The sequence below is a fragment of the Ceratotherium simum genome, chromosome 26, assembly GCF_057802395.1.
Source record: "Ceratotherium simum simum isolate JZ-2026a chromosome 26, ASM5780239v1, whole genome shotgun sequence".
Lineage (NCBI taxonomy): Eukaryota > Metazoa > Chordata > Mammalia > Perissodactyla > Rhinocerotidae > Ceratotherium > Ceratotherium simum.
In genome coordinates this window covers 37,184,955-37,203,071 of record NC_141925.1, presented here as the reverse complement: position 1 = coordinate 37,203,071, position 18,117 = coordinate 37,184,955, and the positions used below count along the sequence as shown (strand labels likewise).

Here is an 18,117-nt window from a genome sequence, read left to right as displayed (position 1 = left end):
TGTCATCAGAAGTAACAAGCAAATGATTAATTCATCAATATTTAGTTCAGTCTTTATCTAAAAACAGGTCACTCGCATCCCCTATTTTGATAATCTAATACAGTGAATTTCAACTTTGACTACACATTGGAATCAACAAGGGAACTTTAAAAAAGATACCAAAGGCTACACTCTATCCTAGACCAACGATATAAAAATTACTGGTGTGGTCCCAGACAACACCCTTTTTAAAAAAACAGACTTTAGGGCCGGCCCCGTGGCTGAGCGGTTAAGTGCTCGTGCTCTGCTACTGGTGGCCCGGGTTCAGATCCCAGGCGCACACCAAAGCACCGCTTCTCCGGCCATGCTGAGGACGCGTCCCACATACAGCAACTAGAAGGATGTGCACTTATGACATACAACTATCTACTGGGGCTTTGTGGGGGGACAAAAAAGGCGGGGGGAGGATTGGCAATAGATGTTAGCTCAGAGCCAGTCTTCCTCAGCAAAAAGAGGAGGATTAGCATGGATGTTAGCTCAGGGCTGATCTTCCTCACCAAAAAAAAAAAAAAGACTTTATTTTTTAGAACCACATTAGATTTACAGAAAAATTGAGCAAACAGTACAGACAGTTCCCATTGACCCCACACCCAGATTTCCCTGTCACTAACACCTTACTTTAGCACAGTATATCTGTCACAATTAATGCACCAATACTGATACGAGTCCACAGTTCATTCAGATTTCCCTGGTTTTTACCTAATGTCCTTTTTCTGTTCCAGGATTCCACCCAGGATACCACATTACACTTAGTTGTCATGTCTCTTGAGGTTTCTCTGGTCTGTGACAGTTTCTCAGACTTTTCCTGTTTACGATGACCTTGACAGTTTTGAGAAGCACTGGTCAGGTATTTTGTAGAATGCCCCCCAACTGGGATCTGCCTGATGTTTTTCTCATGATAGGGCTGGGATTACGGGTTTCAGGGAGGAAGACCACAGAAATACAGCGTCTTTCTCATCACATCTTATCGAGGGCACACACCATCAGCCTGACTTATCACTGTTGATGTTGTCCTTGATCACTAGCTGAGGTGGTGTTTGTCAGGTTTCTCCACTGTAAAGTTATTCTTATTTATCGACAACATCTTTTTAAAAGTTCCCTAGGTGATTCCAACATGCAGCCTAAGTTGAGAATCAGTGTTATAATTTAAAAATATTAACCTAACAGAGTATTTCTAGAGGATATATAACTACAGGGGAGGGAGGAAGATCTGGATCTTGAGGGAGACAAACTTCTCACCACACACCCTTCTAATAAAGGTTTCTTTAAAGGTTTTTTTTTTTGTAAGAAGACTATATTTTGAAGTTAAAAAAATAAAATAAAGGCCAGCCAGATGGCGCAGCAGTTAAGTGCGCTCGCTCCGCTTTGGCGGCCTGGGGTTCACAGGTTCGGATCCCGGGTACGCACCGACACATCGCTTGTCAAGCCATGCTGTGGCAGCATCCCATATAAAGTAGAGGAAGATGGGCAGGGACGTTAGCCCAGGGCCAAGCTTCCTCAGCAAAAAGAGGAGGATTGGCATTGGATGTTAGCTCAGGGCTAGTCTTCCTCACAAAGAAATAAATAAATAAATAAATAAAACATGTACTTAAATTTTTCCTTAAAAGAATTTTTCCGTGTCCCACATACAGAAACTAGGAGGATGCGCAGCTATGACATACAGCTATCTGCTGGGGCTTTGGGGGAAAAAATAAATAAAATTATAAAAAAAAAAAAAAGAGTTTTTCCAAGACCTAAAATCATTAACGTAAATTCTAGCATATTACTGCTTAAATCAACAAACCATGTATCTATCATAGAGAAAATTAACTTCTAAATATCTATTTGTTTTTGAAACATGTTGAAATAAGCATAATTGTTCCTTTGGTTTAAAAAACGTGATTTTTTCCCCCCAATCCAAAGCAGCTGGAGGCAGAAGGCAGCTCTAACTCCGTCTTTATTTCCCAGCCCCGGACTTGCAGACCCATATGGTACTTACAAGCAGATTCGTCCACACACTCTCGGCCCCGCTCGTTTCTCTCGGCTATCCAGTCCCACAGCGAGCGCTCACACAGCTGCATCTGGATGTGCAGCATTAGGTGGTACTGCACCTAGGGGACAACACATCGCCAGCTCCCGACTCTACACGATTCTCTCACACTCTTCATTTAGTCAATAAATACTCACTAGCCTCCTCTAGGTCAAGCACGGGACTCAGTGCTGAGGACAGAGACAACAGACACAGGCCTGTCTGAGAAGCCCAAAGTCTAGTGAGGGAGACAGACAAGTAAAACAATACTTAAAATGGTGTGTCACAATCCAAGGGGGCAGGGGCAGGCCTGGCTGGAGTTGGGCAGGCATCAAATGGCAGAAGCTCTTGAATGTGACACCAAGCCACTGGGCCTAAAAGTGTTTGGTCTGATTGTTATGGAAACAGTTTTTACAGCTAAGATAAAGTATAAAAGAATGGCTATATGATATTCCACTACTTTATGTATGCCCCAAAGTATATACACACTTTGGCCGGCTTCACATTGTCCATAACTAGGAACTTGTTCAAGGAAAAGGTAAGCAAAAATTAAGCTTACTATAGCCCATTCGTTTCAGCATTCAGGAAAATTTTCCAAATTTAATACAAAGAAATGAAGCAATTCTGCTTAAAAGTCCCTCAAACTCAGCTCCTTTGCATTCAGGTGAATCTGTTCAAAGTTCTATGTTTCATACAAAAACACACACACAGAGCCACATATTCCCAGACAAGAAGAATTAATTCTGCGTGTGGATATACAGAAGGTATATTTTTATAATTTCAATATGACAGATCACGCATAGACCCTGTTAATGTTCACGTTTTTTTAATACTAATACCCAATACTGGTGAGAGTACATGGCAGTCTCATCAGCATATCAGTGTAACCTTCAACAAGAGTACGCTGAAAACCAACCTGGTCATCCTACCAGGACCCTCTCCTAAAGTCATGTTCCAAAATAGAGAAAATCTTTCTGCATAAATATATTTTTATAGCATGAGGCTAACGTTAATCAGAAACAGAGTGTGAATGATGCTTCCAAATCCAGGGTACATATATGAGAATATCTAGAGGAGGAACTGACCCAGGTAGCGAGGACAGAAGAGAATTAGTAGGAGTCAAGTAAGTGAAGGAGGAAAGACAAAATATAAAGGCCGAATGTCAAGGGGGAACATGGCAAGTAGAAGAGACTGAAGACAGGGCAAAAGCAGAGAAAGGGAGGAGCACAAGGTGGGAAGTCAGCTGAGGAAGAGGGAAGGCCATATCTAATCACAGTCCTTTATGTGATTATTACGGGTAAACATCACATCAGTAGGTTGTGGGAGAGTAATCTACCTCTGTCTGCCCCAACAAGGTTAACTTTTCTTCAGAAGATTCCTCAGTGGATGCAAAATTCTCTTCTAAGTCTGAATTATGCCTAGCTGGCAGCTGATGCTCTACAATCGATCTGGAAGACAAATCAGCCAAGCCATTTTCTTGGAGCTCACTGAATGATTCAAATTCACTGGCGTCTCTTGTGAATAAATTGGTCGTGTAGTTCACCAATCTGTTATTCTGATTTTCCGTGCCAGATTCTCCAAAAGATTTTTCTTTTTCTGAAGTGAACTCGGCAAAGATAATGGATGAGCCATTACTTTCATCACTTTTAACATCATATTGATCTCTGGAGGAAAAAAACAGTAAAGATAAAAATCAGTGCAAAAAAAAGATCAAGAGTAACTCAACTGTTCTTTCAAGTCTGTATGAATCTCACTGGTAAATTCCTGAAAAAAATGGCATCAGGGCCAGCCCTGTGGCTTGGTGGTTAAGTGCGCGCGCTGCGATGCTGGCGGCCCGGGTTCGGATCCCGGGTGCGCATCAAGGCACCACTTCTCTGTCCATCCTGAGGCCGAGTCCCACATACAGCAACTAGAAGGGTGTGCAGCTATGACATGCAACTATCTACTGGGGCTTTGGGGGCAAAAAATAAAATAAATAAAATCTTTAAAAAAAAAAAAAAATGGCATCAAATCTGTCTAGCAGCAACATTTATTTAAAATACTGACAGAAAATATCTGAGAGAAGGAAATAATTTAACATTTTGTAATGAAAATAAGCAAAAAGAAAGTCTAAGACACTCCTGAGCTCCTAGTAGCAAAAAGCAAAGGCAACTCAATGCAGGCGATGGTAGGTAATGTCCTGTGTGCAAGAAGCAGACAAGAGTCACATACCTGTCATCCTCCTGGTCCGAGATCACTTCCAGGGACGGCAACTGAATAGAAATCCTGTCTGCTGAACAAAAACAAAAGAAAATCTTCAAGAAGCCCAGTTTTCTAATTTATAGTCAAAGGCAGAACTAAAATATACAATTAATACTAAATGAGACTGTAAGTCTAAAATGTCACGACCTTCTGGCAAAATACAACATGCTTACTCCAATGACTGGCACATTTTAGGAACTACAGCAACAGAGCTGTTCAATTATACCAGGGGTCAGCAGAGTTTCTGTAGGGGACCTGACAGTGAATACTTTAGGGTTTGCGGGCCCTGTGGGGCTCTGCTGCAACTACTCTACTCTGCTGCTGTAGTGCAAAAGCAGCCACAGACGACACATATGAACGAGCCTTTGTCCTAACAAACTTTGACACTGAAATGTGAATTACATATAATTTTCACAAAATATTCTTCTTTTGATTCCTTTTAACTATTTAAAAATGTAAAAAAAACATTTTCAGCTTGTGGGGTGCATAAAAACGGGTGGGCCAGATCTGGCTCACCGACTCAAGTTTGCCAGCCCTTCAACTATATCATCAAAAACTGCTTACCTTGCGTTTGGGCCACGTGAACATGTTCTATCCAAGCAGTGTGATAGCCTACAATATTAGGATGCTGGAGACCTGCCAGCACCTTCACTTCCCGTAATACCTAAAGAAGAAACGCACTGAATTCTGGCTTTCACTGAAAATTTGTTAAATTTTCATGATATCAAATACTATCTTGTTCCAGAGAAAAATAATAAAAACCTCTCTCTACAAGGAATCTAAACTATGCTAAAATAATGGGGATATTTTTGTGAGAGACAAGTGCCAATTGTTACAGCAACTAAATAACTTACATGCATATAGCACTTTATACTTTTCATAGCTCATTTATAATCATTCTCTCATTTGATTTCTACAACAAAGTCCAGTCCTCGAAGGTAAATAAAACCATTGTTGTCACCACTATTTCAAGGGCGGGAGACAGAAGTGGCTTAGAGAACTAGGTCATTTGCCCAGGACCACACAGCATGTCAGGGAGAAGACTGGGACCTGAACTGAGCTTATGTTTTTTTATAACATGTTGTATTGTATATGAATAATTTAGTTAAAAAATTAATTTCCCCAGCAATGACCCTGAAATGCGGGCAATCTGAAATACCTCAAAAAAAATTAAGTCAAATAAACATTAGTAAACTGACAATCCACACCACCTATTTGCCAAATACATACACACACAAACATATAACTCTTTCTAAAGCACCTAAATACTCAATTATTCAAAATAAATAAATTTTAAAAATCATACCTTCATGCAATCTGTTTTAGTTGCACCCTTGATCAGGATTTTTTTAATTGCATAATATTGACCATCTAATTTATTCCTGACCTAAAAAGTAGAGGAAAAAACAAAGTATATTGTGCCATTAAGTTCCAGCTGAATAAAGAAAGTTCTTTTAACCTGAGCTTAGATAATTCAAACTAGCCAAAGGGATAAAATTAAGCTAAAGACATGCATTCTATCTACTATTTTCAAACCACATTAAGAGTCCAACTTCTAGAAGCTCCAGGTCTGAAAACGGGAATGTTAGAAAAGGGCTATGTAAGGCCCAAAACACAAAGCACAACTTTTTTCAGTAATACATTTTTAAGAAAAAATTAACTATAGAACAAAAACTCAAAGTTTCCAGAATCCACCTAAACCACCAACACGGTTAGGAAAAAATTAAAACCTGGCCACTTCCCTTGTAAATGACAAATCTTAATGAAAAGTATTTATTTACAATTTCTAGGAATTTTCCTTGGAGCACTTTAAATACTAACAATGAAACCAACTTCTCAAAATACATTTATCTGAGTAGCAGGTCAAAACGAACGTGTGGAAAACCACCTTGTACACTCTTCCATATCCACCTTTTCCTAAGACGGCGAGCTCTTCAAATTCATTTAAGTAACGTGACGTTTGTGCTTCAAAGGCTACTTCCCTTGATCTGAAAGTTAAATACAAACAATCAATATTACAACATGAGAGAATCAAAATGTTCTGGGATAGTTCATGCTCACCATACTACTCGTTCATCACAACACTGTGGGAATTTGGAAAGGATGCGCTCAAATGAAACTTTTCATCCTCTATGAAGAAAGCATTTGCTAAGCAAATTGAGAGTGTAATAATGGTAGCAAGGGGATCGTGAATCTGATTTAAGTATTTCACCAGTAATTAGTATTCCAATTGGAAATTACCATCAAAGATTTAAAGCAGGAATCCTAAGGATGACTAACAGGCAGCAGTTGATCAGCTGAGCTCAGTAATAAATTTACTTATATTTCTTAATGATTCAGACCAGTGAGATTTGGTTTTTTTGTGTCTGTGTGTGAGGAAGACTGGCCCTGGGCTAACATCTGTGCCCATCTTCCTCTACTTTACATGGGACGCCGCCACAGCGTAGCTTGATAAGTGGTGCATCAGTCCGCACCTGGGATCCAAACCTGCGAACCCCAGGCTGCCAAAGCACAGCACGTGAACTTAACCCCTACACCACCGGGGCGGCCCCAAGACCAGTGAGATTTTAAAGCATTTCCTACATACAGCCGAAATGAAACGGTCTTCCCCTGACAGGCCTGCATATCAGTACTCTGAATTAAGGGTGAGGCTGATGGACTCCACACTGAATGGGCAACAGGGGATCAGAGAGGAGGGAATAAGAAGTAAAGCAAATCTTGGAGCAGTAATTAATTACTGAGAACAAAGTTTTTAATCTTCATAAACTACCCCAAGCACACTATTTTTTAACCTCAATACTAATTTCTGACTAATTCAGGATTAATTCTTAATCCTCATTTCTTTGGGATAGTTTACTCTTTGCATGATCAAAAACGTATTTAACACATACCTGATCGTCTGAGTATGAGAATTATCCTCACAAGGATCCTAAAATCAAAAAGTTATTTTTAAAAAGTATTTTGAAAATTTCATGGAATAAGGAATCTATCAAAATTCGATATCATGTTAATAGTCCCAATTGCTCAGATAATACTAGGGGAAAAAAACTCACAGCCAATGGCCTTTTCAATATTACTTAAGAGTTTACAATTGAAAATATTTCTCTCTTAACCAAAAGATCACTACTAAAAGAGCTGTACTCTGCTATGTACTGACAAAGCTGAGAATTTACCAAGGAGCTCCATCAGCAAATAATGTTGACTTTACCTTCAAAATATACGCAGAAACTGACCACTTCTCACGTTTCCACTGCTACCACCCATTCCAAGCCACCAACACCTCTTGCCTGTATGACCGCAACTGTCTCCCTGCTTCTGCTCTTGCCCCCCTCAGTCTAGTCTCAACACAGTAGTTGGTGTGATCCCATGAAAATCTGAGTCAGATTAAGTCACTCCTTTGCTCAAAATCCTGCAATGCCTCCCATCTTAAACTCTGAGTAAAAACCAAAAGTATTAAAAGTCTCAAGCTCCTACTCCGTCTGTCCCTCTTGCTGCCCTCCCTGCCCCTCCTCTCCCATACTGTCCCCCTGCTTACCAGTCAAATGGCTGCCCATCAGCTTCCCAAACATGCCACACACACTGCGACCTCTGGGCCTTTGCAATTATGGTTCCTCTGCCTAGAATGCTTTTCCTCCTCCTTCTCTCGACTTCAGCTTCTGACTTACATGACAGTCTCAGTGAGGCCCTCCTGGCAACCTTATATAAAAAATTCACCCATTTTCTAAGCCCCTTCTCTGCTTTAGATTTCTCTTTAACACTTACCACCATCTAACACCCTATATAGATGTTTTCTTTTCTATTGTTTACTGCCCCTCATCAAAACATAACCTCCACGAAAGCAGGGATTTTTGTCTCTTTTGTTCACTGCTTGAACCTCAGCATTTACAAGAGAGCCTAACGCATGGCAGTCACTCAATGAACATTTGTCGAATAAACAAATTAAAGGCTAATTTTTACAAACCTGTTGTATAATCAGGATTTCACAATGCTTTAAAATACTCTTGAAATTACAGTGTTTTTGTCACACACAAAGTACACTCTGCAGTGCTCACCTGACGAACTCTCTCCTTAGCCGACCTCATCAAATGGGTGATGGCCCTGTTGTGATGTAGTCTCAGTGAGCTAAACTCATCGCTGCAAGTGAAGGAAGACAGCAGCCCCATTTTGATAAAGGTCTGACAAAGTACTAGAAAGAGAACAGGAAAAACTATTATCAGAAAAGCCATCAATATAATGGCAATTATAGAGAGTAGACAGAGAATAAAGAGTAATAATAGCCTCCAGAAGAAAAAAAACCCTCTATAAGAAAAAAGTTATGTGTATGCACACATTACAACTTGGGGATTGAGTCTCTAAAAGAGAACACGTGTTACCCTCAGTGATCAGGAGCACACCTATACTTACTTAGCTGATGCTGAACAGTCATTTCTTTACCCTGTCTGGTCAGTCAGTAATGCACTAAGCTCCATTATAAAAAAAGGCGAGAAAAAAATGTAAACATAGTAGACTTCTGACATCCAAACACATTACACTTTGCTGACAGACAAGCTGAGATGATAAAGACAGAAGTAGAAGTAAATGATTAGAACTGACAACAAAAGTGAGTATTAATTGTTGTTTTCGATTATGGAATATCTTTAGCCAACATACAAAGAGCACAGATGAGGTGTGTGTACAGACCAAACACCAGGGAGAAAGTCAAGTCTGAAGTCACAATTCCAGGCTCCTCAGAAAAAGATGTTTCTACAAAAGTGCTTGGCTTTTACTCATTCAAGGAATATAAATACCATAGACAATATTCTTTCTATACGGAAAACTCTCCACTTAGATTATCAACTAACTGAATCACACCAAAAACATTTAAATATATCTTGTTTAAAAGTTCATTCATCTAAAAAGGCTGTGTATAAGGAATTCAAAAATACCTTAAAATCAGCAAGATTCATAGATTTGCTTTAATTAGGAGCAAGAATACTATATTAGAATCATTATAATCTGCCTTTCTAGATGATGAGCCCAATACAACAATTCCCAGGTACCAACGCTTTGGAACCTACAGAACACCCCCTTTTGTACAATACATCTCCTCACCACATATTCAGGAAAATAATAAGTGTACACTATACAAATAATATTTACCATTTTTCATGTCCCAACAAGCTCATCAAAATGATAATCTACCTTTAACTTAAAATTATTGCCTTCTAAGATCACATAAAGGTATCCATGAGTTTGAGGATTTCCAACACCAAACAAGACTTGGAATTTTTGGTAGAAAAGACCCTTAGAATCTGGGTCAGAGCTATTAAAGAGGCCCACAATGGTCTCAGTCAATGAGTTGAACCAGAAACACCACAATCTCTAATTCTGCTCGCTTTTGTGCTCAACTTTCTCATACAAGTAACCTATGGCAGGAATGAAAATAAACATTTTCAACAACTGTGGTATAATAAGAAATATATTTGGTCTTTGTCTCTTGTTCCTGGCATACAGCTCCTAAAACTCTTGTAATTTCCTATGTGATAGGGGGGCTAGGAGCATCTTTTGTTCTAATATTTGGTTCTTTGACCTCAATTCCCCACACGAGAGCTTCTAAAATGCTTGAAATCTCCAGTGATAAGAGTGTCTTTTTGTATGCTAATGAGATGAATGGTGGCTGGGGTCCCCTAGATAGCTTGAGGGCTGGTCATCAGAAAGACCAAGCCATGATTAGAAGCTTAGAACTTTCAGCTCTATCACCCATCCTCCAGAGAGGGGAGAAGCTGGAGACTGAGTTAATAATCAACTGTGCAAATGTGATAAAGGCTCCATAATAACTCCTAAAGTATATGGTTCAGAGAGTTTCTGGGTTGGTGAACACGCCCATGTGCCAGGAGGGTAGTACACCCCAACTCCACAGGGGCAGAAGCTGCTGCACTCTGGACCCTACCCTATGTGCCTCTCCATCTGGCTATTCATCTGTATCCTTTCTCATATCCTTTATTATATAAGCATAAGTAAGCATCTCCTGAGTACTGTGAGATATTATAGCAAACTATCAAACCCGAGGAGGGGGTAGTAGAAACCTCCAATTTGTAGCCAACTCGTACACAAGTGTGGGTAACCTGAGGACCCTGGGGACCCACTACTTGCGACTGGCATCTGAAATGAGGACAATCTCGTGGGACTGTGCCCTTAACCTGTGGAATCTGACACTAACCCAGGCAGAGTGTCAGGACTGAATTGAATTGAATTGTAGCACACCCAGCTGGTGTCAGAGAACTGGTCAGTGTGGGGAAATACCTCACATTTGGTGTCAGAAGTATTCAGTGTGTAGAGGAAAACAGCTTCCTTTTCAACAACACAAAACACAACTGTTCCAGTGCTCTGGTCAAGAAATGGTTCAGAATGAGTATGTGTGATTTTCATTTATCTACTCATCGACTAAACCATAACAGATCTTCAAAAATCAAACGAATTATCACGTCATAAATGCAAAATAACTATCTTTCATTTATTTAAATACACACAATTTTATGGTTGTTAACCTTTTGGAGTCCCCAGTGATTATACTCATAGGGAATTACCTATAGGAAAATAAAAAATGAATTTACAAAACGTAAACTACTAATACTTATTTCAAATTTTTATATACTAGCTGCTTCTCAGACCCACAGCATTCAACGACGTAGTATTTTCACAAGTTTTATTTAGCAACATTTCCTCTTACTAACATTTAAACACCTGTCTTGAGCGAAGTGGGTTTGGTTCATGCACATGGCTCAAGTGCTCCAGCAAAGAAACAAGCAGTAGTTGGTTCGCAACAGCAAAAGGGAAAGCCGGCTGTTGCAGGGGTCCTCGGAACACCCGAAGCTCTGCTGGGACATCAGATTCTAAAAATTAAAAAAGGAAAAACTTTTAATAAATGGTAAACATATCCCATAATGACAAAACAGCAGATTCTAATTAATGAACCACAAACTATGAAACCTGGATATTAAAAACGAAACAGTAGTGAAGCTGAGGGGTTAATCTCATTTCCGGAACTGAGTTTTGAGCTGAATTCTGGAAGCTGGAGCACTAGCAGGAAGATGCCATTGGGGGAGGGGAGAAAGTTCTGGTAGTGATGTGTAATGATGTATGCAAAAGTAAAATTAAATAAGTATTCAAGCAAAAAAGCAAGCAAGCGGAACAGGATGGCTTCCTTCCTTCGAGAGGGCAGGCTAGGCCCAGGTGTAAAGAAAGAAGTTTGGTAGAGGAGAAAGGGAAAGGGAGGAAGGGTGGAAACTTTACTCTGAGCGTGTGCTACATATGCACCAGGTGTTCAATATGCACAATTTCATTTAATCCTCACAAAACAGTAACAGGTAAGGGTTACCATTCTCATGTTACAGGTGAGGACACTGATCTCGAAGAGAGGTTAAGGAACTTACAAGCAGGCAGATCAGACTGACTCCCAAGTCCATCCTGTTTCCACTACACAAGATCAAGCAGACAGTTGAGTTGGCACTTAAAAGCTGAAAGTCATAAGTTCTCACTCTCCATTTACTTAATATATTATTAAATAGGCCAAAAACACAATGAAGGAAAAATGTTTGAGGAAACTGTTCTGGAAACATGTAATAGGTAGCCTGGAAGGAGGCATACAACAGTCAACAAGAAGTTAGGATGAGCCTAGTAAAGGAGCTAAGTGGCAGAAATGTGGAGGAAAGAACAGATCAAGAAGGAAACAGGCCAGGATTTAAAACACTAGCAAATGGGCTGGCCCCGTGGCTTAGCGGTTAAGCGCGTGCGCTCCGCTACTGGCGGTCCGGGTTCGGATCCCGGGCGCGCACCGACGCACCGCTTCTCCGGCCATGCTGAGGCCATGTCCCACATACAGCAACTAGAAGGATGTGCAACTATGACATACAACTATCTACTGGGGCTTTGGGGAAAAAAATAAATAAATAAAATTATGTAAAAAAAAAAAAAAAAGGGCAAGACACAGCCCGTGGAAGCTGACCAGGGACACCCCCTTCGTGACCTGGGTCCCGCCCTCCATCCATACAGCACCCCGGGTACCTCTTAAAAAAAAAAAAAAACACTAGCAAAGGGAGGATGCAGGTGTCAATGAGTGTGAAAATTGGTAAGAGGGGCTGTCAGAGGAATGAATGAGCCACTCAATTGGAAATGCCCTGCAGAAACTGGGACCATACATCCTACACCTACTAAAATCCTCCCCATTTCAACTATTCTATTACACTCTCCTCTATAAAGCACTAACAGTTGTGGAAGAATCAGTTTTCAAATCCAGACTTCATTCACCAGTTTCCTCTCTGACCTACAGATGGCCAAAAAAAGATGTGGCCATGTAAAAACTTCTCTATGAAAAGACATCTTACAGTTAAAATATGAATCACAAAATCAGATACAGTACCTGTATCTGTACTAAATATGACAAGAAAAAGAAAAGGTAATAAAATGTATATAAAGCTCTTACAAGCTCATAAGAAAATGAAGCACAATTAAAATTCAAATAGATTTAACATAACTAGTAACTAATGACATACATTTTAAAATAACTACAGTACCAGAGTTTGCCTCAGATTCATAACTATTTAAAACCTGGTATTTGTTAAGGGCATAGAAAAGTAGACGTTTTCAAATACAAGGGGGTAAAAGTGTTTGCAACCTTTGGCAACACATTGTAGAATTTAAAATGTGCAAACCTTTACTCAACAATTCTACTTCTAGAAATATATACCAAGGATATAATTAAACAAACCACCACAGATATATATGTACAAGATGGTCAGCATAACACTTTAAAATATTGAAAATTTGATAAGTTATATACATAGAATACTATACAGCTGCTACAAATGATGCTGTATAGACAGATAATCAAAAATAGTTCATTATCAAGTCAAAGAAGCAAGCTATAAACAGTAATACTAATGAAAGTGAGGCAAGAAAGACAGTTTCATATGTTGGAGATAGTTGCATACAAACTCACACAACCTTTCTGGTCATCATTTCAGCAAAATGCATCAAAACATTTTTTTAGAAACGTATTTCTTTGACCCAGCAAATCCTACTTCCGTGAACCCATTCTAAAGAAATAATGAGATATTAACAAAGATTTACGTATGTAGATGTCAAACTCATTATTTCTAATAGTAAAAGAAAGACAAACCTATTTTCCAACAATAGTGCAAAGACTAAATGATAGTACAGAATGTGATAGCCATTTTAGAAAAACATTTAAAAACAATGTTTTTAGGGGGCCAGCCCAGCGGCACAGTGATTAAGTTCGCGCATTCCAGTTTGGCGGCCCAGGGTTCGCTGGTTTGGATCCTGGGTGCGGATCTACTCACTGCTCATCAAGCCATGCTGAGACGGCATCCCACATAGAAGAACTAGAAGGACCTACAACTAGGATATACATCTAGGTACCGGGGCTTTGGGGGAAAAAAAGAAAAAGAGGAAGATTGGCAACAGATGTTAGCTCTGGGTCAATCTTCCTCAAAAAAAAGAAACAATGTTTTTAAAGGCTAATCTGTCACAGGAAAATACTAATACAACATCACATTTAAAAAGCAGAGCATAAAAAAATAAATAAAAAGCAGAACATAAAATGTTTATTTGATCATACTACTAGGATCACAATTTTAAAATATATTTATTTTATAGCTATATCCATATATCCATACAAAAAGAATGGAAAGAACAAAACAGACAAAACCTCTGCCCCTCTGTTTTCAATGCTATATTGACAGAATTTGTAAAAGGAATGAAATTACAGTGAACATGCCATTTTAGTCTCCCTGTTTGACCCTTGGTATCTAGACATCTACCTGGCATACAGCAGCTCTCAGCAAACATTTGCAAATGAATGAGCCTCACTGTCAGCAGTGAGTTCTCCGGGATGTGGGATGTGAGTACAGGCGACCTTCCCCTCTTTTTCCTTTACTCCTTGAGTTTTTGTGAATGATTTCTCTAAATTTTTATCTTATTTGGAAAAATCAGAGAGAAATCTTTAATCCAATTATGATTCCTTTGTTTGACAAATAATTTTAAACACAAAATTTATCAAATAAGTTGTCTCTAGCAAGGCCAAAATGTAAACAGTAACCTCTGGGTGATGAGATTATGGTTTTTAAATTTTCTTCAGGCTTTTCTACATTTTCAACATATTCTGTAATGTGAAATCTTATTTTTTTAATATACTGATTTGTTAACAGTGGTGGGATTATGGTTAGGAGGGTTTTCTGCTTCTTTATACTCTTATACTTTCCAATTTCCCATGAGAAAATTCTAGTTTTTAATAAGAAAAACAACAAAAAAGAATGGTTGGTCAGTGGAGTCGAATGAATCTAATAAATCAAGAAAATGACAGCTTTAAAAAGACTAATCAACAAACACTCAAACACAGGAGGGAGTGACACAGAGGAAATGAAGGCTGAAACTGCAAGTTTCCCATTTCACAGTTCTGGTCAGGAGTAGAAGAGGAAAAGTGGCTAAAAGGAAAGATGAGGTCAAGTCCTCTTATAAAAGAGTAAGAAATAAGATACAGACCCTAGGTGAATTACAGTTCTAGACTTCTGCCAAGCAGGAGAGGAGCAGACAAACAGGAAAGGGATCACCTAATTCAATCTCCTCAGGAAAGCATGATCCAAGTGGTCCATTAGTGAATGAGAGAGGAACCTGGAGGATTAATCTGAGGTAAAAATTATGAAAAACCCATGTCAGATGAAAGAAGAAAAACTAATGAGTCTCACAACAGGCTTACTGTTGCCCCTCCTTCTAATGCAGGCTGTTCCACAGGAAAAAAAAAACAAAACACAGAACCTTTGATCAAAGGCTGATGTTGGCTCTAGGAGAATCCCTACACAATAGACTGCTGAAGAACACAGGTTTTAGAGTCACATGTACGTTCTGAATTTTCTGACTCTACCATTAACTGGCAGAGCGACCTCCTCACATCATATTGACAACCTCTGAGAAATCATTTAACTATTCTGTTTTTATGTCTACTAAAAATGAAACTACATTTTTCACAGACCTTACTTTTCATATAGAAAGATAAATTATGTCTAGACATTCTGGGCCTCTGGAAGAAAAGGCAGTATGTAAACACAACAGTATTATTAGTAACCTAGGGGAAGGAAATTTTTCAAAGCTTATCTTCGATCACTCCCTTCAAGAATAATCTTTAGTTTGCAGAAAACCTTATCACCACGTTACAGACAAGACGGATTTGGGTGTTTGTCGCTGGGACTTTTCCTATGACATAACACTTTACATATTACTAAGCTGCTATAGTATACCACCTTACATGTATATTATACACGTAAGTTTGTCCATTAAAAAATAGTTATCTTCCAACTTTCCTCTGTTAATGGCCTACATAAATTACCACCGCAGTCCGCTTTTGTCTCCCTTTAGGGTCAAGAATTATAGGTAGTATTAGGGATGAAAATCGAAGAACTTAAGGAATAAATTAAAAATCTTTTTAGCCCGTCCTGCACCTTTAAATCCATTACATGTTAATACTTATTTCATGCTTCAACTGAATGTGTATTCTCTGTAATCATCCTATTCAAACTATCATACAGTAAAAACCTCCCTGACTCAATGTATTCATTCTTGATAGCACAATTTAATTTTTAAAATTGCCAAAACAACTGGTAGCAATTAAAGAGCCTACTGCACTTTCAATAAAATATTGTACTTCGCACTGTTTAGAATTAATGTTTTAAATACCTCTCGCTTTATGCTGAGTAACTTGACTGCCATATCTTCTGATAACCAAAGGCTCAAGAAAATCGGGGCATTTCTTTTTTAAACCGAAGAGGGCGATTTCCATACTGCCTCACTATAAGGAGTCGTTAGCTACCCTATCAGTGAAGCAAGACAAGAGAAGCTACAAATCAAAACTCTTAACCCAAACTGTTCAGCGCATAGGGCCTGCAAAGTCCCATTCCAGGACTTTACAAGCTCACGCTTCTCGCCTGACAAATCCACAGAGCTTGAGAGCTGGAAAGCAGCCGAAGGAAGTCTTAGCAGGTCTGAAGTCCTGAGTTCGCGCACAGGAAACCAAGGAAGAGAAATGTAAACAAACGAGCGAGTCGCTGACACTCGTTTCCATAAATGTTTACCTTACCCAGACGGCTCGCCCGCCGCCCCCCGCACTGCACCCCGGTGCAAGCCTGGATGCAACTGAACTTGCCCAGGTCCCGAGGCAAACCTCACCGCTGCCCTGCCCACCCAGCAGTGAAGGTGGACGGGGCAGGGGGAGGGCGGCCGCAGCATTCGGGTCCCTCACCGTCATACTTGGGGTCCGAGCCCTCGGCCGGGAAGTCGATGGCAGGCGGCGCAGGCACAGCTCCCGCCCCGTCGCCCTCCGCCTCGCGCTCCCGGGCTCCAAAGCCGCCCCCCAGCATCGCCGTCCGCGCGGGGCGCAGAGAAGCCCGCCAACCAGCCCAGCGCCGCCTCACTCGGCGCCTGCACCGATCGCCACCGGATCCGGAAGTAGCTCCTCGCCTGGCGGAAGACCCGCCCCGGCCCCCCGCGCGCCGCTGCCGGGGGCGGGCCTGCCGCAGGCTCCGCCCCTTCCCCCTTCCGCGAGAGAAAGATGGGCTGGTCCTGCGTGGGTGCACGCGCCCTGGTGGCCTGGCCCTCGGGCGGTGGGCCTCCAGGCTTAGGGTGCGGGACGTGGGAGGAGGGATCGGGCTAGGTGCGCTGTACCCCGGGTCAACCCCGGCCTGCTCCCCTGGCCGCGCCTCTCCGCTGTCCTGAAGACCTGAGTAGTCAGCGCTCACATCTCACGCCAGGACTCGGTTGCCAGTGAAAGAACTGGGTGTCTGCAGAGATTCTGATCCAAATGTTTACTTTTTGCGGATACAACAGTCACTATTTGTCGTTTTATTTTCCAGAAAAAAAAAGTCAAAAGCAGCTAGAAGACCCATCTCAACGAAAACTGAACCTATTTTGGTCAACCGTTAAACCACAACAAAACAGGACATGCCAACTGGAAGTTCCAAAGTGAATCCAATCTAACAAAAATCCCGCTGGTTCTGAGACTGAGCTTTCAACCGAAATGATTTCAAACCTGAGGCAGCCTTTTCCAAGTGCTCCCATGGCCACACTGGATCAACTGTTGTTTGAAGCCCTTAGCATCAAAAATCCTCCTTTGCCCTCTGGAGATGTGTCTGATGACTTCGTCACCAACCTAATGTTGGAAATAATTTTTAGATCACAGATCAGATAATGGTAGCTGGAATAAAAGCCTTTCAGATTTTGGGCCTCAACCCCAGTGCGATGTGCAAAGGTGGTATTGTTTAAGAACTTTTATTTGAGCACTGTTTCCATATAAAGTCACACTGGATGCATTTAACCTGACAGAAGCAATTAAGGATGTAGTTCTCCAAATAACTCCCAAAGGTTAGGGATGCCCCTTTTCATGCCCTGCTGATGGGAAAAGCACAGCCTTTCTGGAGGGTGATTTGTCTATATGTATCCACAGCTTTAAAAATGCAAATACTTTTGACTCATCAATTTCACTTTGAGGAATTTATTCTAAGGAACAGGTTAAGAACGAGCAAAAAGATTTAGCTAAAATAAATTTTGGCTAAATAAATGATGAACATCCATACAATGGCACACTTTGCAACCATTAAAAAATGTTGCTATGCAGTATCTGGTTCTCACCACTTTTCCACCACCACCAGAATGGAGAAAAAAGGCAAACTCATTCTGGTTAGAAAATAAATGAAGGTAACCTGTCTAGAAGACGATTTGCAATTTATAGTAAAAGCTTTTAAATAGGCATACTCTTTGACCTACATATAGGATCATATCCCAAG

At 40.4% G+C, this 18,117-nt stretch overlaps 1 protein-coding gene across 4 annotated transcripts in view; it reads right to left on the bottom strand.

The window, feature by feature from the left end:
- Positions 1-16,763, bottom strand: part of EIF2AK1 (eukaryotic translation initiation factor 2 alpha kinase 1) — a 30,245-nt gene extending 13,482 nt beyond the window's left edge. The window contains exons 1-11 of one of the 4 annotated variants that reach the window (XM_087417541.1): positions 16,578-16,763; positions 11,002-11,160; positions 8,341-8,474; positions 7,180-7,217; positions 6,177-6,276; positions 5,595-5,675; positions 4,853-4,952; positions 4,259-4,319; positions 3,384-3,711; positions 2,018-2,129; positions 739-858 (exon numbers count right to left, since the gene is read on the bottom strand). In XM_087417541.1, the coding sequence (XP_087273667.1) occupies positions 739-858; positions 2,018-2,129; positions 3,384-3,711; positions 4,259-4,319; positions 4,853-4,952; positions 5,595-5,675; positions 6,177-6,276; positions 7,180-7,217; positions 8,341-8,474; positions 11,002-11,160; positions 16,578-16,695 (1,351 nt within the window). In that variant the 5' untranslated portion in view covers positions 16,696-16,763. The remainder of the gene's footprint in view (positions 1-738; positions 859-2,017; positions 2,130-3,383; positions 3,712-4,258; positions 4,320-4,852; positions 4,953-5,594; positions 5,676-6,176; positions 6,277-7,179; positions 7,218-8,340; positions 8,475-11,001; positions 11,161-16,577) is intronic. The other 3 variants (XM_087417542.1, XM_014795642.2, XM_004440909.3) reach the window with 3 other exon arrangements.
- Between the last annotated feature and the right edge of the window lie 1,354 nt (positions 16,764-18,117).